The sequence below is a fragment of the Tribolium castaneum genome, chromosome 2 (genome assembly GCF_031307605.1).
Source record: "Tribolium castaneum strain GA2 chromosome 2, icTriCast1.1, whole genome shotgun sequence".
Taxonomy (NCBI): domain Eukaryota; kingdom Metazoa; phylum Arthropoda; class Insecta; order Coleoptera; family Tenebrionidae; genus Tribolium; species Tribolium castaneum.
This window is the reverse complement of record NC_087395.1, coordinates 13,964,833-13,992,417: the sequence shown is the minus strand read 5'-3', so window position 1 is coordinate 13,992,417 and position 27,585 is coordinate 13,964,833. Positions and strand designations below refer to the sequence as shown.

Here is a 27,585-nt window from a genome sequence, read left to right as displayed (position 1 = left end):
TTAAAAGCTTTCATTTAACTTGCTTTGTTGTCTGTCTGTCTGTTTCATATTTTTGGAACCATTCAAAATATTCTCCTCTGATAGAAAAACATAATTTTTTACTTTTTAGTGCATCTTTTAAATAAAACCTTTTTTTCTAAATAAAAAAACATTTTTTTTATTTTTTTACTATGTTAGTGGTTTTAAAAATTGTCTAAGAACTTATTTTGTTTGAATCTCCCTCTGTAATGAAAAGTAGTTTTATAGAAGGGAACTATTCAGTTTTTCAGTTATTCAGTTTTTAGTATATTTTTAGCTGCGGCCACAAAATGTTTTAATTGCCCTTTTTTGTGTTACCCTGTGTCTAAATTGTAGAGTCGCTTGTTTGCTGAATAAATAGGCAACTCTGAAGGTGTCTTTGATCATAGTTATTGTCCGACACTCCTCGTTAAAACACGAAATTACGGAGCAGTTTCTCAAGTTTAGTTATAATGAAAGCGTGATGGTTATTTTAGGGTAATTTAATCCCTGCGCAAAAAACTGTCATTTTCGTAAACGAAATGAAAATTTCAGTATTATTTTGGTAATTTTTTATTAAAACTGAAAGACTCGTGGTAGATTGATGAAAAATATCTAATATTGCACAAGTTCATGAATAATGGTAATGTGACAGGATAATTTATCACAGGAAAGCCACGAGTGAGGTGCAGTGAAATAAATTGAAGTTTTTCCTGGCGTTCGAGTCGAAATCAAAAGTTTCCCCAACAATTTGAATTTGTTAATTTTAGTAAACAGAAGACCGGTTGAGGTCCAAGTTTCGGATGAAACTTTTAAATAGGGAATTTAATTGCCATAAAGCTAAGTTTATTCGGTACAGCGTCTATTGTTGTGGCTCAGGGCAATAAATCATTAATTACGACTGCAAAGAAACCCAATTTGCAAAGTTTAGATAAAAGATTCAGGTGGCCTCGTTAGGAATCTAATTAAAATAACGCGTTTTATGAAACAATCCAACTACTTCAACTTTTTGCCCCTTATTACACTCTTTACAAATTTAATTTCGTTCTTATGTTAATTGGGCTACGATGACGCACTTAAATGCGCGTTTTCCCTCGGATATAATTCATTTACGGGAAAAAATCGTTTACCAAAATTAGTTCGCAACTAGGTTACTCAAATTATAAACTGATAAAGTTAAATTGCTCTTATCGTCCCCAGTTTTGATGCCTTCCCCAAATTAAAGCGAACTGTTTGCCCATCTCTGATTTCTTATCTAAAATGCCACTACCTCGATATCGCTGCTAAAACACCTCTTAAGTGCCAATAGTGCGGTACTTTTAACTCTCTAACAATGGAGTAATTCAGTTCAATCGTGGCCAAGATTTTTACGTAGGCAACTTAAAATACAATTGTGTTTTTGTATATAATTTATTGGACACGTGCAGTAAACAATTCTTTTTGTTATTTTCCCTTTATTAGATCTAAATATGTTTATCATTGAAATATAGGTGCGTAAATATGCCATTCTTTTGTGGCAAAAATAAAATGCGTACAACATTTTCGTTCCTGATAAATCTAGTTTAATAACGTGTGAACTCAGTTAGATTGTCAAAGTAATCTCGGATAAGGGCGAAAAAGGGACGCCGCACTGCCGTCAAATAATTATGAATTTGTTGTTTGTGTTGGGAGCAAAATAATTACATTCTGTTTGTGCCTATCTGTAAATATTTATTAGTAAGCAAAAATAGAGAGCCCTCTAAGGCAATTAATTTTTTTCTGATGGATAAACTCATAAATATCATTTTTCGGTCGGTAGATTAAGAGCGATAAGGTCCTCCGGGTCCCACAAATACAAACTTTGGACCTCAGGCGAGTGACGTTGTTATAATAATAAAGTGAGAATGTTTAATATCTCGCATTGCTTCATCACCCGAGTGTGAAAATACGGTCCTGGAACTTTGTTGCTTGGTGTTCATTAAAATACACCTCCGGTTTTGTTTAATTTGCAAAGCTATACGCCTTTGGTGAATCGATGCTTTTGGTGTTATTGTATGGCAAAGAAAATCATTAATCTTTGGATCAAACTGTCTGGATTCTTGTGAAACAATAGACATCAATTAATTTTAATTAATTATTGTGCTCGCTTAACGGTTACACTTGTACGTTAATAACTGCCAGAAAAAATATTTTATTTATTTTTGGAATTCACTGAAAATTTCAGTGGCAATTAACAGCTTCAGACCTGTGGCGCTTTTTTAATCATCAACACATTTAAATGCTCCAGATCTGGAACAGTAAATTGCTTTTAAAAATAATTCCCTATATTACGCAATTAACAGATAAATACGTAATTTTCTCATTTATCGAATGGGAAAGTTTCTCCCGAAGGAACTCTGCAATATTCTATTTTACCCAACTCTCACATATTTGTTTTGTTTTCATAAAGTTGCAATCTAATCATTTATTTATGGTTTAGTTTTTAGGGAAAATAAGTATATAAGACGAGATATGATGTAGTTATTTTTTCTCCTTTGAAATTTTAAACAATATTTATTTTTTTGAGAACACCAAAGATTATGTGTATTATTTATTAAACGTATTATTTGCACCAGTTTTCAATCAGAAATGTTGGTTGGGACAAATGACAAAACGATTATTTTCAAATTCGTCGAAACATTTCGACACTTCGAGAGATGGCCACAAAAATAAATATGTCGTTTGCAACTTTAATTAATTATCAATTTGTCGAATAACAAACAATTTTGGCAAAATATTATGTTTCTAATGTTGAGACGTATTTTTGAAATTTTTAAAAGATCTTTTACACACGTTCAGGTTCAAAAACCAACAACATTGGTTTTTTGTCTTAAATGCGTGTTTATAAAGAAAAAGACGAATCACTTGTTTCTCCATTTTAAACAAAAAATTAATGCAAATTAAACCAAAAACTTATTTGAAATATTAACAGTCTAGTCCTCGAAACCATCTTGGAATCCGCCTGCAATGATCGGCCAATACATTTGCTTTGAAATTTTTTGTCTATGCATTATCTTTGCCTTTTTATTGGTTGAGCGCATTGAAAGGGCATGACTCAGATTAGCTTTCGGTCTGGCTCCACCCAATTAAAGTCAAGTAATTTAAACGAAAATATTTGGCAATCTTATTTTTATTGAGTGTTTATTGTTTCACCGATTACGATCGATTTTATTAGAGGATAGTAGTAATTAACAAAAAAGAAAGAAATTTAATGAGATTTATTTTGAAAATAATTAGCATTCTATCTCTTCAACGGCCTAAAAAGTTATGAGAAAATATTATTTTTGGTCTTATTTTTCTTCTTGGTTCAACAAAAAGCCAATCAAATATTTATTTTAGTTTCTTCGCAAAATTAATAATGTATGAATATTTTATTTTATTTTAGTAATTTTGAAGCGCGTTTTGTTAAAAGACCACCAATTTTGAATTATTTTGTGGATTTTAGACGTTTTTTTGACCAAATTTTTAAAAATAAATGAGTAACTGCAAAAATGCACGGTAGGCTTTGTTTATGGACGCATCATTTTCTTTTTGGGGTGACTGTACCTACGTGAGAGATTTTCCACTAAAATAGCTTTAATTATTTTCTTAAATACCTTAGTATTTTTAAGCTCTTTAATCTTGTACCTAACATTTAACTGCATGATGTCTAGTTGCTGTTTGGGTTCTCGTCAACTGGGCTTTTATTTGGCAAATCTTTTCTTTGTTTCCCGTGTCATATTTATGGTAGTTTTCGTTATGTACGTGGATAGTTTTGTCTAAGTATGGATTATACCGTCAGGTGTAAAAATAACGTGGAAGATTTTTTGCGTTGTAAAATATTCCTAATTCTTTTAAACTTTAATTATGAAAAGGCAAAGAAATTTTCTTAAATAAATGAGACAGAAAGGGTCGGACAGGTGAGCCAAAATGGCCGTAATAAGGACAAGTGATAATAAATAACGCCAATATTTTTATCGAGAACATTTATTTGGTATGAGAGTTTTATTTTTCAGATAAGATAAAACAGTTTCTTCATTTTGCCAACTGTTGATTCCCCAGTTACTAGGAAGCGTATACGGGTTCGATAAGGTCATCGGTCCGATAAATACATATTAGCATAGTAACACTGGTACTTGACGTAAATCATTTTAATTATACTTTTGGGAAACTGGGAACTCCGTCATGTAAGAATTGCAATTAAAGCTAAGTCAAAAAATAATCCATGTAACTACTTTCCCGCCTACATATATCAATGTATATTTTCCTACAAATTCACAAAATAATTGACTATCTATACTACAAATCAAACGAGATACGAATCTGCATATCTAAAGGAACATTCTTTATCAAAAATAATTATTTGTCTTTATAATCTACAAGTTGTAAACATCACACTTTCGTAAGACTAGTCGTCACATCTTTGTCTTCGTGGCTAACGACGGCTTTTTGTCCCTTAAGTAGCAGCTGGATTTCCTCCAGCGATTTTCCCTTCGTTTCAGGTACAATAGTAACAACAAATACTGTGGTAATGAAAGAAAAACACGCGAAAATATAAAAGGGTACATGGTACCCATAAGACTCACTTAGGTGTTTGTACAATTCAATCGAAAGAATCCCGAAAACGAGATACATAGCATCGGCTATGGTCATCCCCATGGCCTTAACCTTATTTGAAAAAATCTCCGCACTTATCACAATCGGTACCATCCCCAAGCCCATTTTAAACGTGGCAGCGTATGCCATAACACAGCCGATGGGGATCCAGCTAACGGCACGCACGTCGTACCCGCTGTACTGCAAATTAAAATAGACAGCCAAAACCAGGAGACAAATCCCGGTGAGAATACTGGAGGAGATTAGGAGGAACTTTCTTCCGTACTTGTCCACGGCAAACGAGGAAATCGTCGCCGCTATGAGCATACAGCTCGAGAAGATGATTGCCGTGGCGTTCGACGTGAGATAGACCGACCCGGCTTTGGTCAGAATCGTGTGCATGTTCATCAGCATGACGCTGATCCCGGTGAAGTGCTGAGCGCCGTTGAGCATGGTTATGACAATCAGCGCCTTGCGGTTGCTGTTGACGAGGAGCAGGTCCTGCGGCCGCCCTTTCTCCTTCCGCTGGCGTTCGATCGCCCTGCTGATCTCCTCCAGCTCGGCTTCGTTGTCCTTGGTCGTCCGCAGCCGGTTCAGGGCCTTGCGGGCCTTGTCCATCTTGTTCTTGGTGATGAGGTAATACGGCGACTTGGGCATGAAGGTGAAGGAGGCCAGCTGGGTCACCAAGAGCGCCCCACCCACCACCGACGGCACGTAGAACGGGGTGAAAGGGGCGATGGCGTAGATGAGCAGGATCCCGAACAGCATCATGAGGTAGATGAGGCATGAGAGCAGCCCCCGGATCTTCTGGTCGGCGATCTCCGCCACGTACATGGGGGTGGCCACGAACGCCATGTCCCCGGCCAGGCCGGACAGAAATCTGGCAACGTACAGCAGCGTCACGTTCGATGCCAAGGCTATTAAAATCCACGATAGCAGACTCGTCACCGACGACACCATGGTGGAGTTTTTGCGGCCGATTTTGTTGACGAGGAAGATGGTGACGGGGAGGCCAGCGATGCCGCCGACCAGGTACATGGCCTCCAGCCAGCTCTCGTCGACTTTCGATATCTGGATGGGCGTGTTGTCGGCCTGGAGTATGGGGATGACGGGCGCGGACCAGCCGTAGTGCATGCCGTCGTTCATTGCGCTGATCGTCGCTGGAACAATGGGCTGGTGATTGCGCAAAAGGGCGAGGGGACTTACCAGCGACCGAGGCCAGGATCTGGGGGCCCGTGCCGGCGAACATGTGCCTGAGCCCGGTTTGCTGCTTCTTCTGCATGATCATGGAATGACAGCTAATGACGTGGAGTGGAGGTCGAGACGAGCGTGGACAGGTAAGAAGTCGGGATCATGGAGATGATTGACTGGTGTGGAAATAGATCGGGGCTGGCAAACACCGAGCACACGTTTCGCACGAGTATCCACTTGTACATTAAACGCTACATAGAATGATAATAAACTATATCTAAATTATTGTTGACACGTAACAGGTACAATATTTCAAATTGGCTTGGTGGAAAAAATTGCTGGGTGCGTTGATGGAATGGTTTCTTCCATTTTTGCTACATCATCTTGATTTATAAATAGACGTGGATGTTAAATACGCGGAATTCTTCATGAGTTACGTCACAGTTTCGCGAATTTTCGGTCGGGAGCACGTTGCGTGTGTTAGGTCCGTTATATTGACTCAAACTTACCTCCTGCGAAATGCGAATTACTTATCACTGGACTTTTATCAGCTGGATTTCAACAGTGGCGGCTCATGAGTTCACAAATAAGATAAAGAGCTATGTAATACCATATTTACAAAGCAAGTTTTTTGCAGCTGTCATGGCCTCTACATTACATTTTTAACTCCATATCACAAAATGATATAATTCCCTGCTAAAACTCCTAAACAAGAGCTACATGTTATGACACATGTTATGGGAAATTCCCTTGAATAGGAAATGCGTTACAAGTTTGAAATTGAAAATAATAAAGGTTCAAACGATGACAACATCTGAAGTTTTAAACAAATTAAGGTATTTATGTATTGTTAACATATTATATTTCACCTGGCGCGCCGCCACTGGTAGGAAATATTTTTTATGTACCGACAAAGATACAGCAGACTTCACGTCTGAGTGGGAAAGATAAGCATATAATGGGATGTTTGTGAGATTCTGAAAATGTGGAATTAAAAAAAATTATACTCACAGCAACAATTCAACTGTTGTTACTAAAAATGATTCTTTTATTATTTAGGAGAGTATGTTAGAGCTGTTCGACCATAAGTCAACAGTGAATGTAATTTTATCGGTGTACTTATCGTTATTTTTCGCTTAATTTAAAAGTAGTAACGGTCATAAGGTGTTTCTCAAGGTTAAAAACAAGAAAAAAATGCTATTTGTAGGTTGTTGCCTTGCTAAAATTGCTATGAAGCGGTTGAAGGAAAAATTTGTCACGAATTACGTTGACTGTTCACTTGAATACCATAAGTTTCCAAAAATCGTGGAAATGGGTATTTACTTATGCCTAATGGGTGCGAGAAATAGCTGATAATGATACTTTTTAAATGTTTCGAAGGATTGTAGCATAGTTTAACATTTTAAATAGAGCATAAGGACGAAATAACTGTTCATAATTGAAGTATACCTACCTGTATTTGTCAAATCAGTTATCGTAGAAACGAACACCTGTTTGCTAATCGCTGTCTTGTATCTAAATATGTGATAATTCTATTGACAATTTTGCTAATCAAGTATCTTTAGGGTAAGTATTGTTTAAATATTTAAGAACTTAATTTGCTTAGAGAAAACTGAGGTAAATATTATAGATTACGTTGGCGCTTTTTGTAGATATACATTTCAAAATTCATTTTGCAAATAAAATACTATGTTGCCTACATATTTGTATGATTTGTATTTATTGTAATTTGTCTGTTACCTAAAAAATATTGTTTTACGGTAAATCGTACACATTATTTCACTGGGTGCCTTCATAAAAGTTTGATATTTAGTACGTAACTCATTGTTTAAAACAACTAAAGAACTTAGCTCATTAGTCATTACGACGAATGTGCGTGATATCCATTTGGTAGCAAATTGGGTAAACTTTTAATCATTTAGGTATCAAGATTTATAGCCCTATAATGTTTATGGAAATAAAAGAATTGAAAAGATTTTTTTACCAATTTTGCAATTATTGACTCGTGTTTATTTATGTTTTAAGTTTAACAATAATTGAACTTGTAAAATTTTTAATTTTTGTTAAAACTGTACAAAACAAAGTGGAATTTTCCGATAGTGATACCATATTTGTAACCATTTTGGGATTCGACACGTCGGTAAATATTCGCAAAGTCCCCCTTTATTAAAATATCTCATGAAATGTTTGCGAACATCAATTGAATAGAGTGCAAAACCTTGTTAAACCATTGCAGTTACGTAGGTAGGTGCTTTCCGAACTTATCCAACCCAGAAAACGATTGACATACATACATCTTTTGTTAAAAGCTTCAGAACTGTATCATTTGTTCAGGGTTTATTGATTTTTTTGATATATCCCCAGAGGGGAAAAATAAATTTTCCTCAAATGTATTTTACGGTTTTAGAAAATTGATCCAATTAGCAATTATGTATTAGTTTGTACTAAAATTTATTTATTTTGAATTAAATAACAGTAAGCGCATACAAATCAATATTCTTGTCATAGCTTGTAACAAAAATAAATAAAATACACATCTAAGCAATCACAAGATCACAGTTTTCGTATTTGTCGTTCGTGTGTGTGGGTTTTCGTTTTTTCAACAGTGTCTGTATTTCTTCTAACGATTTACCTTTAGTTTCTGGAATGACAAAGAAAGCAAAAACTGCTGTCACAAATGCGACTATTGTAAAAATATAAAAAGGAACATAATACCCGCAATAATGAACAATACTCTGATAAATTTCTATACAAATAAATCCGAAAGTAACGTACATTCCGTCACTCAAAGACATTCCGAGGGCTTTAACATTCATTGAAAATAGTTCCGAGGCTAGAACTATCGGCACTAAACCGATCCCACTGCGAAATCCTGCAGCATATGTCATTACTGCAACCAGAGGAATCCAACCAAATGCACTCGAATCGACCTTTCCCAGTGTTTTTAAATGAAAATAAACGGCCATAATTAGCAAACACGAACCACAAACTATACTCGAGATAATTAAAAGAAATTTCCTCCCGAGTTTGTCAAGGAAAAACGAAGTTACAATCGAAGTAATTAGCATCACAGCGACGAACAAAATGGCAGTCATGTTATAATTGAAAAAAGTTGAGTCCGTATCAACCAGGATTGTATGCAAGTTCATCAAAATCGGGGTTATCCCGGAGAAATGTTGCGCTGCCGTCAGATACAACACAATTGTGAAAGCTCTCCGGTTGTTTGACACCGAGAAAAGCTCACGGAGGCGTCCCCTCTCTCTTTGTTGTTGTCGAACGGCTGAAGATATGGTTTCGAGCTTGTCGAGGTTTCCTCGCAGCTTCAGCAGAGCCGCCTTGGCCTTTTCCTCCTGTCCCTGCTTCATCAGGTAGTAGGGCGATTCCGGCAAAATCCCAAATGTGACCAGCTGGGTCACCAGCAGCACTCCGGCTACCACCGACGGGACATAGAAGGGCAGGAAGGGGGCCACTGAGTAGATGGTGAGCATGCCGAAAGTCACCATCACGTATAAACTCCCCGACAGAACCCCCCTGAATTTTTCTTCGGCGATTTCGGCTAAGTACATCGGAGTTGAGACGTAGTTGACGTTCGCTTCTAATCCGCCCAAAAACCGTGCTAAGTATAAATACTGCACCTGGTCGGCGGTTCCTATAATTATCCAAGCGATTAGGTTGATAGCCGAGGCTGTTAAAATCGACTTTTTTCGTCCGATTTTATTGACTAGGAAAATTGTTATGGGCAGACCCACAACTCCTCCGGAGAGGTAGATGGTTTCCAGGAGCGTCACGTCATTTGGGGTTATTTTTATCGGACTTTCGGGTCTACGTAGGACGGGAACTATTGGTGCAGTCCACGCAAAATGCATACCATCAACAAATGCACTCAGTGTGGCTGTGAAAAATTGCTCTCAGACTTAATAATTAAAACTGAGTTCGTGTTTACCTATAAGTGCCGAGATTATTTGTAATGTGGTTCCGGTGAACATGATGTTGTTTCACAAAAGGCACAATTTGACTGTTGTGGTGTCTCATTTTTGCGATTCACACCAACTATGTGTGTAAAGGTCGCTTTCAAATATACTTAACTGTTTAAAAATATACAACAGATAAAAATAACGACGAATAGGTTTTTAATTTGGTTTAAATATCAAAGTTTTTTATTGTTCTTATGGAAATGTGAGCCCCGCGATCTTTACATGCAAAAATGCTATTTTAAATCAAACTTAATTAAAATATTAATGGAAAACCAATATACTGTTTTTTTTTATTTTTAGACTGAAACTAGTATTAAAAAATATGTACTTATTTAACTGAATCGAAAACGAGGTTTTAATTAGCGATTTAGGTTCGCAGCAAATTGAAATTATTTGGAATAGTGCCCTTGCCAGTGACCTCTTTTCGAATTCAATTTAGAAATGCGGCTTTTTAGAACAGTTACTGTGCGAGCTACTGTACGAAATTTTGAAAATTAAAGAATGTGAGAAAATTTGTGTTTGTTTATTTAACTCTTCCAGGACGGATTTTTAATTTATTTAGGTGGAAGATTGTCGAGGGTACGGTCTACGAGTAAATTAAAATTATCAACTACTAAAAAAATCAGAAATGAATTACCTTAACATTTTTTTTGTCCCAGAAAGCAAACAAAGAATAAAAGACATCCAACAAAGCAAACGTGAAGTAATAATATTAAGGCAAAATTTAGGTCAAGCATTATTGTTTGTTACAAAGTAAATAAATCTATTTTATTTACTCCATTTACTAAAGGTTACGAAAATTATACAGAATAAGGTTGGAAAAGATTTGGTTTCTTAAACCAAATTAAATATTTTTATTGTGTAAGTGTTATTTCATTGTTTTAACCCATAGATAGATCAACTTTATTAAATTATTAAAAATATTGTTATTGTATTAATTATCAACTAATCTAGACACTTATTCAAAAATAAAAACCATTTGAATGATATTCAGTGTTTGCCTAATTTTGTATTCACTGTTAATTTTTAAATATCTATTTGGTTAAAAGTTATATGCAACCAAATAAACTTTGGTATAGTAATTGATTCGGTATTTCGCTAACGATATGCCGACATGCCTACAATTTTAATTGGAACTTTATCTATTCTTTTGTTTATTTTTTTTATTTTATCTATTCTTTATCAATTTTTAGTTTTGGTATTTTAAATATTTAATTTTGAATTAGCTGTGTCCGAATTATTTTGTAGAAAAAATGCACTTACTAAACATGAATACTGAAAAAATTAAATTTTCCCTATTTTTCTCAATTTTTGTGTCTTAATTCTTCTTGTTTTTGAAGAAAAACCTGGACTATTAATACATAAATTTAGAAATTTACAACAAGAAAGAAAGAAAACTAACTATTTTAACTATTTTTTTAAATATTTATTTTTATTGTTTGCAATTTTCGTTCTTCCTTGTTTTATAATTATTGTTTAATATACTTGTGAAATTTTCCTCGCTAAAACAATTTTTAATCTAAGAATTAAGCAGATTATTTATTCCTGCTGTAGTATTTTTTGCAATTTCATTCTGTCTGGGCAAACAAAAACCGGTTTAAATATTTAAAATATTTATTCAAAGTTTAACAAGCTTATAAAAAAACATATGTGGACAGACGTTATATTTAAGTAGATACAAAATATACCTATGCAATAGCTTGTGAATCGCAATCACAAAATTTGAACTTTAATAATTGATCCGGAAGAAAATAAGTAATTCCCTAATATCTAAGATATCATAAGTATCGATCTAAATCACATTTCGTTCGCCTAATAATAAAATCCTATCTAATATAGCAGCAGAATGATTGATGTAAATATCCGATAAGTAAACTTTGTTTCACAATTCCGTACGTCCTAAAATCAGTCGGTGTCACCCTGCGGGACATAGCCGTCCCCATCCATTCACAAATATTGTCGAATTTACAAAAGTATACTTAGAGCAACTAGATCATACTGATGATTCTCATAAATGCGTGCAATCGCTAATTTTGCTATCGACGATTTCGCTGCTTTTGCCGTTTTCGACAACGTGTGGCGGCTCGTACGGCTCCCCCTTCAAAATAAACTGAATTTCTTCCAGCGTCTTTCCTTTCGTTTCCGGAATGACAAAGGCACAGAAAGCCGCCGTGAGCAGGCAAGAAGCGGCGAAAATAAAGAAAGGAACTTGAATTCCATACGCTTCGCTCAAAACGTGATACATCTCTATGCTAATCAGGCCGAAAAGGAGATACATCAGATCGGACAGCGTCATTCCCATCGCCTTGACTTTGGCTGGGAACAGCTCGGCCGTCATGACTATGGGCACCATCCCCAGCCCGAACTTGAACACTGCGGCGTACACCATGACGGAGGCGATGGGGATCCAGCTCACGGACGCCACGTCCACTCCCGAATTCTGGAGCTGGAAGTAGATGGCGATCACGAGGAGCGAGAGCCCGGTTAGGAGACTCGAGGAAGTAAGCAGGATTTTGCGCCCGTATTTATCGATGATGAAGGACGCCGAAGAGGCAGAAATCAGCATAGCGGCGGCGAAAATGATCGCAGCGACTTGCGAGCTCATGTAGATCGAACCTGCAGCTTCCAGGATCTTGTGCAGGTTCATCAGAATCACGCTGATGCTGCTGAGGTGCTGAGCGGCGTTCAGGACGCTCATGATGAGCAAGGCCTTGCGGTTGCTTTTGATGAGGATGAGGTCCTGCGGGCGCCCGCGCTCGCTGCGTTGGCGTTCGACCGCCTTGGAGATCTCCTGGAGCTCCTTGTCCACGTCCATGGTGCCGCGTAGCCGGCGTAGGGATTTCTGCGCCGCTTCGTATTTGCCCTTGCCGAGGAGGTAGTAGGGGGATTCGGGCATGAAGGGGTAGGTGAGGAGCTCGAAAATCAGGAGCCCCATGCCCACGACGGACGAGGCGTAGACCGGGACGAAGGGCCCCACGGAGTAGATGACTAGGATTCCCAGGAGCATCATCAGGTAGATGATGCCGGCGAGGAAGCCCCGGATCTTCTGGTCGGCGATCTCGGCGATGTACATGGGGGCGGCGACGAAGTTGACGTCGCCGGCGAGGCCGGTGAGGAAGCGGGCGAGCAGCAGGTACTCGACGGAGTTGCCCACCGCGATGATGATCCAGGCGATGAGGTTGGTGATGCAGGCGCCGATGATGGTCTTCTGGCGGCCTATCCTATCGACGCAGTAGATGGTGATGGGGAGGCCGGCCATTCCCCCGATCATGTAGATGTTTTCCAGCCATACGGCGTCCGTTTCGGTGATTTTCACCGGACTGTCGGGCGATTGCAAGACGGGGATTAGCGGAGCCGACCAACCGTATTGCATGCCATCGGATATTGCACTCACGGTACCTGGAAAAGAAGAAATTTTATTGCGAAAGGAAAGAGCTAATGGAAAGACAATTAACTCAATAGAGGGGTAAACAGAACGATGGCTGGAGGAAAACGAGCGGAAACATTTTTAACGAAAGGCTAATCGGGGGCTTTATTGTTTCGGGGATTAGTGGGAGTAGCACTTTTAAGATTCAATATTGTGGGGAATATGTGAACGGGAAAAGTTCGATTCAATTTTATAACACCAGTGGGGAGCGCCCTGGAATTGAATCTCTGGGCGGATGATCCCGACCTGGCCTGGGGGAATCACGAAAAAATAAGAACACCCTAGGCACTCTCTCCTTTAATACTAAGCTTTACTACAGTAACCTTAACAAGACATATTAATTGTTCTATGAATGGACCAGACTCATTCACTCGCCGGTTGAAAGTATAAATAAAGAATGTTCTTTTCAGCAGCCAAGGTTAGCAGGTGCCGTTCGTAATTATTCAAATAATTACAAGAAAACTTCATTGCATAAATATAAAAACGTGATGTTTATAACAGTAAACTGAAATTATTCTGCGGGTTTTTTCTGTATTTTTATACACTCTCGCAGGTATATTTTTCCAGTTTTACCACTGGCTCCAAGGCCTCATAACTATAAAATGAGACGGTTTTGAAAAAATTCGGGTAATCCCCGATTACTCCATAAATCAAATTCGTGCAGTCTGAAGTTCTTGTCTTCCAAAGTTCATACTTATGGGGCAAATATTTTTTCAATAAGTTTCCAAACTGGGGTAAGTTTCTTGTTTTCTTTCAACGAGTTGTTAGGAAAGTTATATGGAGTTGAAAGCAAGTTACGTATTTTTGTTTGCAGATTTTGCTTGAAAACGATTGTTTAAACTCAACTCTTAACAACTACTTTCGAGGCCTTTGTGCACACTTACAGATAATAATTTAACACCTCAGCAGCTTCTTTTCTATTTTTCTTATTAAGAGATATTAATTTTTACACTTTAAATTAATTGCAAGCTCGGTTGTGAGTAGAAAACAATTAATTGAAAACTCTTTGCGAGTAATTGTTTTAATTAAGACAACTTTCCCGTTGATAATTGTGTGGAAAACAGGTGAACTGCGACTAGGTGTGTTGTGAACGACTCTTCTAACCCGAGAAAGGGTAAATATTTTGTCGGAGTAATTTGCTCTATTTTAATTAAAATTGCAGCAGGACGAAAAAGGAGTTATTTGCGTGGAATCTGTTTAAAAATGCCACGTTATGATATGTATTATGAACTTTGAACGAGGTTTATGAGGTAAATATTTTTCTCTGGCAATAGTCCTTTCACATTCTCTTGATTGTCCATCAGGTTTTATAGTCTTGGTTATTTTATTGTTATTATAAATATTCCGTTTTTTCAATTGCGAAATTTTTATCAGAAGTGTTGTTCTCAAGGAATGGATCATTCTTTCATAATGGCTCGCGATTAATTTATTGCTTCGAGCCCCAATTTAATCAAATTCTGTTTTTGATTGCCACTGTTTTCCGTGAACTTTAACTTGTTGTGCCTTTTGTAAATTGAAGACATGTGAGGTCGTTGTCTCCGCGCGCCAGCTGTGCCGAGTATAACCCAATAAACGTGAATTTATTGATGTTTTATTGTTCAAAAATGTGAATTAGCAAAATTTAAATTTAAACTCATTCTGAAATACAATTAGGCGAGTTTACTTGCCAATAAAATAAAAATAATTGAAAAGCCCTCGAAACTTGAATTAGCGTCTTCCTGCTACTTCCCGCTAGTTCAGAAGCACTGTGTTTAGTAAATTTATATTTAATTGGACAGTAATATACCACACACATTTTCCAATTAACAAAAGTTGTCAATAGAGGTGTAAACGATAATTAAACAATTAAAAACCTATTTTTGGTGTGTTGGGTCAACAATCCAATTTCGCCTCATGTGACTCTTGTTACCAAGCGAGTTATTAATCCAAATTTAGGTTTAGTAGATTTAGGTTCCGATTAGGTGAGTTTAAATAAAATAAATTCTTGTTAAGCGACAGAAAATGCGATTTCCCGATCCACTCAAACAAGTTTTTCGTCGTTATCGCCTCTCCACGCCAAATTCACATAAAGAGGGTCGGGTTTTCCGTGTAATATTTCATAAATTCGCCGATGAAGTGAGTCGAATTTTATTTAATCTCGGTAAGGTCAGTGTCAGTGCCAATCACTGACCTACATTGTCACGGCTATTCCGACTTCTGAGGTCGTGAAGTCGTCCAGGTTGCAGCAACGTAACAAGATAAATATTAGCTCCGAGCGAGTGAAACCATTTCCATTTCGAGTTTTTTAGTCGCAGCGAAAATATTCCGGATTTTCCTAATCTCTTGCCAGTCATTAGCATACTCAAACATGCAACAATCCGAGCAAATCTGACGTCATTAAACTTCCCGTGTCCCAGTGAAACATGCAAATTGCGAAAATCTTTCACCCCCAACAATAATCGAACAGCGAGAAAGTGCTCGTACGAATTGGCAAAAGAGCAAAATAAATTACGCACTGAGTGGCTTTTCCTTTGTGCATGTGCTCGTGGCCGATTTTATTATATTTTCGCCGAATGCCAGCTACACTAACACTACAAGTGCACTTGTTATTTCCGAGTTGGGGTTTTAGTAAAATATACCCGGTTTTTACGTAATTTTAATCTGTCAGGGCGGGTTTACATCCATTTCCGGGCGAAATGATCTGGCAGGGCATGAAAACGATTTGCAAAGATACGACCGGTAGAATTCGCCCGAGTTAGAAGTTAATAGTCGACTAGTGAAGTGTAAAATGGGGGAGGAAGTTGCAAAAGCAGTTCACCCAAGAAACATTAAAACAATAACGATATGCGAAGCTGTTGAAATCGGGCTTAACGCGGATCTCGCAACAACAGTATTATAAATTTTTATTAGCCAAGTTCATTGCGGAAAAAAAGGGCAAAAAAGGAACTATAAAACAAGATTGTTACAATCCTGACCTACATTAAAACACAACAAATTATCGAATAAATTTGGTGTCTTGAGTAAATCCTTCTTTATTTTTTCTAATTTCTTTCAGTAAACTGTTTTAAATGTCTTCTTCTACAAAGGTAAAACAGAGTTTGTGATGGCCGCTTTTTTAATCAAAAAACGGTCCTATAATTAAGAGAAACGTAGCTTGTAATTTTCGGGATGAATAAATCTGCTTGTCTCATTTGCATATTTCATGGTCATTTGGTTGCTTCCCAAAACTCAGCATATTTTTTATAAATGAGTTAAATTAGAAAAATAAATATTTGGCTATAGTCTCTGAGCGCTTTACGTAAGTAACATTTTAAACATTCATTGATGATAACAACTTTAAATGTAATTTAGAAATATTTAAGTACTCGTAGAATAAGATTTGAATTTATTTTAGTGCCTGACAAATTCGTTTCAATATTTTAATTAGATTCTACATACGAAAAATACATATTTTTATTTATTTCAGTGTATAATTTTATTTTTCTGACATAAACACGTTTCATTTAAAAATCTACAACCCTATTTTTTGTACTTGTTTCTCACAGATTATTAAATTGTCTATCTGAAAACATAAAGTTTGAAATGCCTAAAGTTAATAACTAAAAAGATATTTCACTTTATAAGTTAATTTCAGCAACAATGCACACTATTCATGAGCATTGTTGTTACCATAGTAAACTATATCATAACCATAGCAACTCCACCACAGGCCACTTGTTGGAGTTTAAATATTCGTCATTAATTAAAATTCTAGTTGTTTCACTGTAATAAATGCTAAATAATGGACTCAGAGTAACATTAAAGTTATTATTAGCAAAAAATTTCATTGAAACAATAGTTAATATTTTTTTTAGTGTTTAATGTTAAATATCTTTTGATTGATAAGCAAAAGACACATAATTGTTAATGTTTTTAGGGAGATAATTAAAAGTCTCTTAGATGCAAAAATAAAAAAAGGTGTTCCATTTAAAATATCTAAGTTATTCAGCTTGTAATAAACCTCTTCATTTTTTATTTTTTAAAAATAATACATCGTTGAAGTTTGAACTTTCTTCTTGAAAGTGATGAAAGTTCTACTTTTCTGAGATTTTTAGTTTTTATGTAATGATTTAAAAAAAGCGTGTTTTTGTCAAAAAAATCAAGTTATTCCAAAAACAATAAAAAATCGATCAATAACATTTGTTTTAAAAGCTACAAAATATTTTTTGCAAAAATGCAAAAAATATAGGTTGTTCCATTAAAAAAAAAACAAATATGTGTGGTAGCTAATTTTAGAAACTTCGTGCATTGTATACTTGAAAATAATTTACGTCAGTCAGGGGGTTAGTATGTATGGCTTTCGTAAAAAGAAAGCTTAATTTTCTAACATTTAAAAGTCAATAATGGACTTTTTGACGTCGCTGGGGCACCCATTATAAAGCTGAATTTTTTTTTATAGTGGAAGAGAAGTTTTATCAGAAAATAGTAAGTTGACAGTTTGACCACAATTAAGAAATTTTAACTAGGTAACTTGGAAAATGCAATGGTATGGGAAAATTAGAAGTTAGAAGGACCAAAGTTTAAGATTTCTGTTCAATCAAAATTTTTGAACACAAGTATTTAATAAACAACACATATATTATCTAATAGAGACTTAGAAAAAAGGATCTTTACTGTTTTTTATCTTGTTAAAATTTTGATTCTTCTTTGAACTATTCTGTCTGGTCGGTGCGATGAAAAAATGGCATTGAACTCTGCGTTGCTATTCTCTAAACTGGTCTGAATTTAATAACCTCATAAATTGTAGCAGTTCGGTCCAGATATGGAGCAGTAAAATTACGTAACATTTTTAAAATTTAAAATCCCGCAACTTGTTTTTTTTTTGAATCACATAATTCGGTGACACGAAGTATTTCGCAATAAATGGCGCGATTTTGGGAAAAGTGCAAAATATTGTCAGTGTTCATTAGGAGAAATTCGTTGTCAATTATCATCGCCACAAGACAAACAATAAAATCAACATCCACCTTGAACCAGTGGCCCCGTCGTGTGAACTAAACCCGATAGATATATCGGGGCATTTAATCAAAAATCTGCCAGAAACAGGGGAAATTAATGTAATAATAGAAGCGATAAATTTGAGTACTCACCGGTTACAACAGCAATTAGCTGAGGGAGGGTTCCCTTGAACATATGAGCCACACTTGTTTCCCGCATGATAGTCGCAGTAGCACCACGGGTCCAGACTGATCAGGCAGCTGTTGTCACTTAAACTACAATCATGAATATCTGTTTACAGATCGAATAATTAGGCGAAATTGTCGTGTATGTGAGCACACTTCGCCACTAAACTTGAGGAATGTTCCAACTGCACTAATATCGATTTTGTTGGACTTGGGTGCTAGTGGTGGTGCCACTCTAAGCTCTACCTGCGTTCAGGTTCATGGATTATTTTTAAACCCCTTGTATTTCGCGAACGCTGTTGCCAACTCGGCCGAAATCCGGAAAGCACATGGAAAACGCGAGCACGTGCTGCCCGGAATTCGAAAACACACTCGAGCGTTCACTGATCACTGCTGCCCAAGGTTCCGATCATTTTGTTATGTACCGAACTCGGATCTGTTTGGACAATTGATTGATCCCCAGTTCGCAGTTTAGTGGATGTGATCACATACTAATAGGCACTAATTCGATGGAAGTGGACGGATTTGCACCTACAGAATGGAATTTTTCCTAGTGAAAAGCGGGAAAGGATTAATTTGAAAAGGAAACCTGCAGCGCGCTCTCTATATCATAATCTCTGCATTTAACCCTCAAAGCAAATTACGGACCACATCAAGACGCATTTCCTGAATATGAGGGATCAAATGAAAGCGAAAACGGTCCGGATTTATGATACTACCTAGTATTTTGCCTAATTGCCACTCTGCCATTATCCCCATTAAGTGGTCTCATTTATAAGACTGCCTACCCTTGGTAATTAAATCGAAGACGGAAAAATGGGACGGCATTGACGCGGAATAAAAATTAAATTGACACAATTGGCGAAAATTGTTACTCACAATGAAGGCAATTAAAAGGTGTAAGCAAAGCAATTGAGAGATTGCGCTGAATGACAATGCGAGATAAACTTACTCACCCACTCACTATTTCTCACTGATTTATAGAAATAGAAAAACGTAATGTTATTCACCTGTCTATAAATGCTCGGGGGATTAGAACGGAATATAGTTTTATTTGACAATTTCGTAGTTTGTTTACCTAATCTTAATCAAGTGCAATTTCCATTGTGTCTGATTTTGGCTAAACTCACACGAGCTAAATCTTTAAATATCCAGGGATTTACAACTGTAAACTGGCTAAGGTTTTACCACTGTTTGAGGAACTAATCCGGGTTTAGTACAAAGAAAATTTTTCGGATAACTCCTTTGTCTTTTTGTTTCCCATTTCCTGAAATATCCATTTCCCAACCTGACATTGACCTCGCGTAAAAACGCCATTTAAAACAAATAAACAGAATTCATTAGCGATAAATACTTGTTTCAGCTTCAAGACAATTTTTTCCGACATGTTCCTGACGTGAATACTTCAAATCCCGGGGGAACCCCTGATTTCATCATTCTATTATTTTTTGTCTTCTAAGATCCCGTCCTTAAACGATTTAAGAATGAAATCCTATTATTCCTCCGACATGTTAAGAATACCAAATTGAATTTATTTATAGTTGCGTTACTTTGAGGACATTTCTTGACACAGGGGATTTTCATTATATTTCCCCGCTCGAAATATCCAGAAACGACTTCGGGAAATACCGGAATATATTAATTTGTTATTGCCGCGCTGATTATTTCGTGTAGATAATATTGATCAGCCTTCAAAGAAATAACGGTACGACAACTTCTTGAAAAAAGTGCGTGATTGCTTTAATTTAGCCACACTGTGAAGTTGAAAACAAGGAAAAACTTGCAATTTCATCGATTTTTACTGGAAAATAAAGCAACTTTGAATTTTAATAATCACAAATTTTAAAATACAATTTGGTTCAAAATTAAATACAATACGTATTGCAAAAATACAATTTTGGTATTCGGTGTCTTGATTCATTCTGACCTAAAACGTTTCTATGGCCTCTCTAATTTAAGGATAAGGAAGAACAGCATATTCTGCGTGTGTCCTTCACAATCACAGAATTTTTAAAATTACACCTAAAAGAAAAATATTGGGTGTACCATTTAGCTAATTGTTCTTAAACATTTTTTTACCTTGGGCTTAAAACAAGGAACAAACGGGGAAGCAAGCAACTAGGATTTTTGTACTCGTATGCATCATTAAGGACCCTTTGAACCACAAGCATAACTCATTTAAGAGTATTAAAGTGAATGTATGCATGAACTCGTGCTTATTTCTGCTACATTCTGTACATAGGAGAATAAACAACTATTAAAATGCCGATTAAAGTGAATATTTTTCAAAGTTCTTTTAATTAAAGTTATAAAACGGAATAACGTAAAATATGCATAAACATTAGTAGGAGTACTTACATCATATTTTACTTTTACAATAACGCAAAGAGGGACTTAAATCGAAAATTACTGTCGAGTATCAATAATTATGTGTTCATTTGAAATAATCGACAATAATATTTAATGAAGTGAAACTTGCGTGGAGAATGCGTTTTCTGTACTTTGTTAACGTAGGTCATAAATTAACTGGAAAAAAACAGAAAAACTCTTTAGTGCCTCCAGCAATACCTTCATTACATACAATTTTCTTGTAGAGGAGAGGTCCGAACAATTACACAGATTACATGTTTTATTCCATTCCATACTTTGATTATAGCGTATGAAATTTTTATTTTGCAAAAATATTTTCACTAGTCCAGAAAGTTGTTGAATATTTCAAAAGATCTAGCAAATAATTTTATTCAAAATTTGAAATTCAAATTTTAGTGTTCAAGGTAAAGGTTTAATGAATTAATAAAACTCATGTTTGACTTACCCCTTACGCTTTTTTGCTTTTTATTTCACCATACTGTTACCGCCAAAGTTTCACTAAAACTGGCGGTATCTGATGGTCAGGTGGGTATCAAAATTTTAGGTATTTTAGGTGTTTCCATCACTGGCAAAGAATGTAATTTAAAATTTAAATCCATGCTATTATATTCGTCCATTTCCATAATTTTATTATTCAATTTACATGGTGTATTTTTTCAGTTCTTGGATGATTTATTAATATTAATTAGGAATTTATTTTCATTGATTAATTCCGTGCTGCTAATTTCATAATTACTCATTTTTTCCGGCGTGAAAGATACAACACATTCTAGAACCTTGTAAATACATAAAGATAAATTAGATATTATCTTTCTTAGGGCAGGTGCCGCGGTCTAAAAATAGTTAATCCATTACAAATCTGGTCTTAGCGCAGTGTTTGTATATTTTATTGTCATTTGCCAAAGGACATGTCTATTTAGGGATAATAAACACGTGTTCGCAATGGAAATTTTCTACTGAACCAATTAACTTTATTCATCACTCATAAAGTGACTTTACAGATTTGGCGTTAGAAAAAATGCGGTGTCAATCTTCGATCGCGACTCTATCAGAGTCTGTTGGTGTTTTCTCAGGTGTAACACGGAGCGGCTGGGATTAAATTATCACCTCATCCAATTATGCATGTGTGGCATTAGTTATTAAAATGTCAAATTCGCTCGATATCGAGATTCGTCTAATCCGTTTGATTAACGCACGAGTGTGAGTTAATTAGAATTATTCTCGCCGTGTGTAGGGTGGAAGGCCCGATACCAAACACAATTTGCAACTTCTTCGTGCTTAGTTAGTGCGAGTTAAATTGGCATGAAAAGATCGAACCGAATAGTTGGTGCTTGACGAGACAAAGTTCGAGGTGAATTTCCAGTTCGATTAAAAAAATCCAACCCTTCCAATTAAAGTAAATTAACTAGCGATCAGTCAGCTGGCGGAGTTTCGACGCCTCGCCTGGAATTCATAAACAGCTAATTGACGCAACGCCACAATAGAATTCGGAAAAAATGCCGTTTGTGACAAAAGTTTGCCTCTATCGATTTTCGATTACCCCACGGGGGCAACTCGCGCTTATTGTGATGTCAACGCTTTTGTTCCCGGCGAGGTAGATTGCGAAAAATGATGAAATTCATTCCTCTGACGGCGTAATGCGAGTTTTCATCTACAAAGACTCTTCAGTTTTATCATACGCGCCACATTATACTCGCAATTTTCAAAAATTCATCGACACTATTGATTCCGCGACATTAACATAATATTACTCCACTTTCGAAGTGAGCGTTTTTATGGAATTATAATAAGACAAGCGGAAGCGACATGTGGGGCGCTATGACCTTTCGAGAAATTACGTTTCTCGTCAACAAAGTGCAATGATTACGTTAGAATTTCCATGCGATTAGGTTTTCCATTGTATGTTTAATTTAGCCTCGTTAATCGTTACCACCCCGGTCGCTGTTTGTGGTGCATTCGGTTGAAAATCCGGCTACTTTGTGACCAACACAACAATACATAGTGGACATTTCAAACGACAAAAGTGCCAAAAATACCAAACACGATTTTTGGAAATCATGTTTCAGTCGCTTGAGGGAATAAATCAGCGGCCACGTGTTTTATTATTTGCCCACTAACGTTTTATGTACACGCGTGATTTTAGCTGATGGATGGGTCTAATCGTAGTTACACTTAATTTGTTGACTCGGAAAACAGAGATATTTTCGAACAACGGGGGATATTTATATTCCGGGTAATCAATAAACTTAAATGTCTTAGTTTTTCACAAAATTTTAATTATTTAAATAATGAAACAAATTACAGTTAATGACTGATTTTTTTGGATAAGGATATCAAGGATTTTGTTTTTTTTTTTTAAATTTCGTTAAGCAAAGCTCTAAAGTTAGAATGGACTGCCACTGTGAACTGTCAAAGGTTTGTCTATTTGTAACTTTTATTTATTATTTATTATTTTTTCTAGTGGTGAATAGATATTTATACCTGTACCTATTGTACAGAATGAAAAAAACTGAATTTGTATGTAGTAACTTGTGGTTCTTGAATTTGGCTTCACGTGTTTGGTTTCTTTAGAATAATTAACAAAGAAAATGTACTTAAACAAATAATACTCAAAAACTCATCTTGTAGAATTTAGAGACTAGAAACTGTGTCTTTTTATTCATTTTGTTAGTAAGAAATCAATTTGATTTATCGCTTGTAAAGCTTGTAAAGCACGACTACATGTTGAAATACCAGTTGTTATTCCTTTTAGTTTGGTTGCTAAGTTAGTTCCAATAAAATGTCATCACATGAATCCTTTCAAGTCTCCTGGAGACAGCAGAAAAAATCGATAATTTTCATTAAATATTTACACTGAATAAATTTATTTGGCAAATATTTGCAAGCTGTGTCAACAAAATTTGTCGAAAATATTATTGCTGTCATCGTAAACCGTTTTTAATCTAATTTCTCAATGGGTTTTTCTTACTACTTTTGAAGTATAAAAGTAACTCAGAAACTATGAATAAATTTATACTTTTTTGGTTTAAAAAAAAATAGTCAAATTATTGTTGTGTAGATCCAAAAATGTGTGTTAGAATAGTCCTTTGAATAATTTAAATTATAATTTACGTAAGTCGTTCATGGTAATGTGTTTTTAAATGATTCTCATCTAGTCCTTTGTACATTTCTCATATCAAATCAGAAATTTCCGCTTCATAGAACTAATAATAGGCATTTAGACATCAAGTACTACCTTTCTCCATTTATTAAGTCTCGAATTTGGAAATAAGCTTCGATAATAAAAATTTCTTCTTGCACAGTGTAAAATTTTAGTTGCTTTTTAACAAATTTTTTTAAGAAATTAATAGAATGTCACAACTGACAGATTTGATATTTAGTGACCATAGATTAGTGACAGGGGATTCAATTGAGTAGAGCGGCACAATTTTTTTTCAAAGTTAACTAGATGAGAATCATTTAAAAACAAATTGTATTATTTAAAAAAATGTAAGTCAGGTGCAATCGATACAAAAAAATCAGTTTCAATCAAATTTCTTATATTTTTTTTAATTTGTTGACAACTACCGATACTGACACTTTCGATCGGATCTAATTAGATTCTAATTACTTCTTAATTAAAATGAATCAACAATATCTAGGGAAAAATCTACTGTGCATACTGAATAGTGATAGTGAATAGAAAAAGCCACAGGAATGTCTTAATCCAAGTGAATTTTTTAAATATAAATTATAAATAAGGAAATTAGTGACAGCGAATCATAAGTTTTTTAATAGTTAAAAAAGCAAATTCTTAGATTACCTGATCTTTACTCCAGAGTTATGGGAAGCACTTACAAAACTTTACAGAAGGGCAGTTTCATATTTTTTTATTTTACTGTATCATAATTATATTTGTATTTTTCTCATTGTCTTTAACTTTCCTAGTTAGTTTCGATGATATTTTGTAAGCCAAGTACATTTTGAGTTTGTAGGAAAACTTTAGATGATAAGTACTTAAATTGTGTTGATACAGAAGCAAATGTCTTTTCTTCTCGTAAAGAAGTAATTATTAATTTTTTATTTTTGAGTACACATAGTAAATGGTAATAATCAGTGCTTTGACTTCTTTCGTCGAAACCGGGCTTTTAGCCCGCTTAAAGCGGCCCAAAACATTCACCTAATCAGCTTAGTTGGCAAACTCCGTGCATTTCATTTCCCCTTTAGTGTACGTAATTCCACACCTCAATACATCATCCCCTCGATTTGCGGCGCCAAAATATTTCAAGTGGTTTTGTATCTCGTTACTAAGGTGGTGAAGTAATGCCATACCGTCTTCGCTATTTATGCGGGCGCCATAAAGCGGGCCCTTGCCAAAAATCAATCCCCCTTTATTTACACTACAAACTATTTTTCCATCGGCCAATCCACGTCATCTGCTGGGCTTCATGTTTATTTATGTTTGATCGATAAAACGAGACATTTTATGGAAAAACGGCCCGGTCAAGTATTGTTTTAATTGCATATTGGGCGTGAATACTGAACAGCGAACTCATGGATTTTACAAACCTACCCCATTAGTCATTCAACCAATGTGATTTAATCACTAAAAGTGGACATCGTAAATTGCACACTAGGGCATAGAGTACGCCAGAACAGATCTCAGTTTAATCATGCAAATGTTGGCGGTATTTGTTTTGTCCTGATAATGTTTATAAATAAATTATCCCGGCGTGATTAGGGGATTAACCCGAATTGCAGCTAATTTGGCCAGAACTTTGGTGTGGAAAGTCACTGGCGTGTTTGTTGAAAGTTGATAAGGGATTTGGCAATCGGATAATTCGAGAAGAAGTCTGTTCTTTATAATTTCACTCGATGAAATCCTCAGACGTCGATTGGTCGGGGTTTAATATATCGCAGGGTAGTTTTCGGGTGTCTAACTTCCGAGCTGTGGTAACCGCATTCAATTTCTCTTCCCAAAAATTAATTCATTTGACGTGAACCCTAACATTTCTCAATGAGGAATTATCACAGAAGAAGGGGTCAATTTTTGCGGTGTCAAGGCCCCAGTTTCGAAATATTATCCAGGAAAACAAACTCTTTCGGCTGCGTGACGTCATTCCATTGTATCGAATTCTTGCCGGGGATTAAGTGTCTGAATTTTAACCAGGGAAAAAATAGAAATGAGATTTGACGTAAAAAAGGAACAGGTGGGAATTTCATTTTCGAGGCAGCTCGTTGTCCAGCCTGATACCCTGGAGGGATAATGCACTATCTACGCAGCTTCCAGGACCGGGAGCGACTAAATTTCCCAGGATCTTCTGACGTCACGTCGTTCCCTCGGGAAGCTCCAAGAACAGCGTGTAACTTGTTCCAGGGGATAATACATCGCGAGAAGTGATTATTTAACCCCCACTGTTAAATATTTATCCGAGAGAAAAATCGCCTATCCCAAGGCGCGACTAGTGGAACACGAGCCCAATTTAAAGAATTAAAAATGTGTGAAAATAAAAATGCAAATACGGTGGTATTCGGCCCGAGGCCCGAATCGATTCGTGAATTACATTATTCAGCACTTTGCCCGTCCTAAGGCCATCGTTTTGATTAGTGCGAGGCTTGTAATTAGTGCAAGAAACTGTCAGAAAAAATTAATACGAAGAGAGAAAATCGAAGCCAAGCTTTGGAATTAGTTTCGTTAGGAGCGCTTTTCGTGCATCGACTATGCGGCAGGAATTTTTAGCGAGTTGGCTAATTGAAGACACTTACCAATGGGAACGTGCGATAAGTTTTCGGTTGCAGACGCATTGCGGTTGTGGAAGAACGGGCAACTGCTCTCGATGCAAAGAAAATCGCAATTACTTCTTACGAGAGCTGGGCTCCTGATACAAAACTGACACGGAATTTTGAAACCGAAAGTGTAAACCGGTAGCAGACGATTTTTAATCGCAAAGGATCTAGTACGTGCACCAGGATCGATGCAGGAAAAACAGACGGTTTGAGGGAATTTGTGCCAGGGAAATTAGATAAATTAAACAAATGAGAACGAACTTGTTGGCTACTCGTTTTATTAATTTTCGTTTAATTCAAAAGGCAACCTGGTAATGTGTTTTATATTTAAAATCATTATTATGGGCTGCAATAAATAGAAATTAGCGGTTTGGTTTAACAATAGGATAATTAAAAAAATAAAAAATAAAACAACGTTCATTTCTCTCAAATACCACGTTAATGATAATATTGATAATTTAATTTATATTTTGCATTTGGCACCATCTGGCGACTGGTAGCAGGAATACGAAGCAATAAGCAGGAAATGTTGCAAGAATTATTTTATACGTGGGAAGCTTGCAGAAACGTAGTTTTTACTTGCAGGAAATTTTATTTTTTGTCGTAGCAAGATGCAGGATTGCTAACACTGAAAAATCACTTGTTTCAGGATTGTATCGCTAGCAGAGCTGTGTATAGCTTTAAAAAAATGCGAAACTTTTAAGCACATCAATCTTTATTTAGTTCTTGAGTGACAAGACTCACCGACCAGTTTAGTTTTTGAAATGTTCCGGTTTGAAAATCCAGGATTTAAAACTTTCTGGAGCATTAAATTGTTTGTTCACAAAATTTTTTGATGAATTATTACCTACTTTACGTCAGACTTATGACCTTATGAGCAATAAGTTTCAAATGTTAAAGTTAACAAGTGAAAATATATTAATATTTTTGACCTAATTTGGTACATTTTTGAGTTTTGAGAGGGAAACAATTGAGTTTGTGTTGAAAAACGTGCGAAATGTTTGTGTTTAAACACGAACTAATTGCGAGAATCAATTTTTATCAAAAACAAATCGATCCACCATTTGTCCACGATTTTTGGACTCAAGTGAAATAGAAAACTTGAAATTATTTTAGAAAACAGCGA

At 35.9% G+C, this 27,585-nt stretch overlaps 3 protein-coding genes across 10 annotated transcripts; all 3 read right to left on the bottom strand.

The window, feature by feature from the left end:
* Window positions 1-3,963: 3,963 nt before the first annotated feature.
* Window positions 3,964-6,767, bottom strand: LOC661519 (facilitated trehalose transporter Tret1). 2 transcript variants are annotated; one of them, XM_064354746.1, is made up of 4 exons: window positions 6,651-6,758; window positions 6,291-6,595; window positions 5,797-6,032; window positions 3,964-5,750 (listed from the first exon to the last, which is right to left on the bottom strand). In XM_064354746.1, the coding sequence occupies exons 3-4, from the start codon at window positions 5,876-5,878 to the stop codon at window positions 4,387-4,389; spliced, it is 1,446 nt and encodes a 481-aa protein (XP_064210816.1). In that variant the 5' UTR covers window positions 5,879-6,032; window positions 6,291-6,595; window positions 6,651-6,758; the 3' UTR covers window positions 3,964-4,386. The 2 variants fall into 2 exon arrangements, with proteins under 2 accessions (XP_064210816.1, XP_972766.3); XM_967673.4 differs by having other exon boundaries at window positions 5,797-6,767.
* A 1,441-nt stretch (window positions 6,768-8,208) lies between these two features.
* Window positions 8,209-9,873, bottom strand: LOC661478 (facilitated trehalose transporter Tret1). Its single transcript, XM_967633.5, has 2 exons — window positions 9,725-9,873; window positions 8,209-9,673 (listed from the first exon to the last, which is right to left on the bottom strand). The coding sequence occupies exons 1-2, from the start codon at window positions 9,765-9,767 to the stop codon at window positions 8,319-8,321; spliced, it is 1,398 nt and encodes a 465-aa protein (XP_972726.3). The 5' UTR covers window positions 9,768-9,873; the 3' UTR covers window positions 8,209-8,318.
* Window positions 9,874-11,351: 1,478 nt separating this feature from the next.
* Window positions 11,352-26,579, bottom strand: LOC661437 (facilitated trehalose transporter Tret1). Of its 7 annotated transcripts, none has more exons than XM_967593.5 (3): window positions 26,439-26,579; window positions 18,291-18,413; window positions 11,352-13,154 (listed from the first exon to the last, which is right to left on the bottom strand). In XM_967593.5, the coding sequence occupies exons 2-3, from the start codon at window positions 18,355-18,357 to the stop codon at window positions 11,764-11,766; spliced, it is 1,458 nt and encodes a 485-aa protein (XP_972686.1). In that variant the 5' UTR covers window positions 18,358-18,413; window positions 26,439-26,579; the 3' UTR covers window positions 11,352-11,763. The 7 variants fall into 7 exon arrangements, with proteins under 7 accessions (XP_972686.1, XP_008197581.1, XP_008197580.1 ...); XM_008199359.3 differs by lacking the exon at window positions 26,439-26,579 and adding an exon at window positions 21,139-21,263; XM_008199358.3 differs by lacking the exon at window positions 26,439-26,579 and adding an exon at window positions 19,280-19,395.
* Window positions 26,580-27,585: the final 1,006 nt, after the last annotated feature.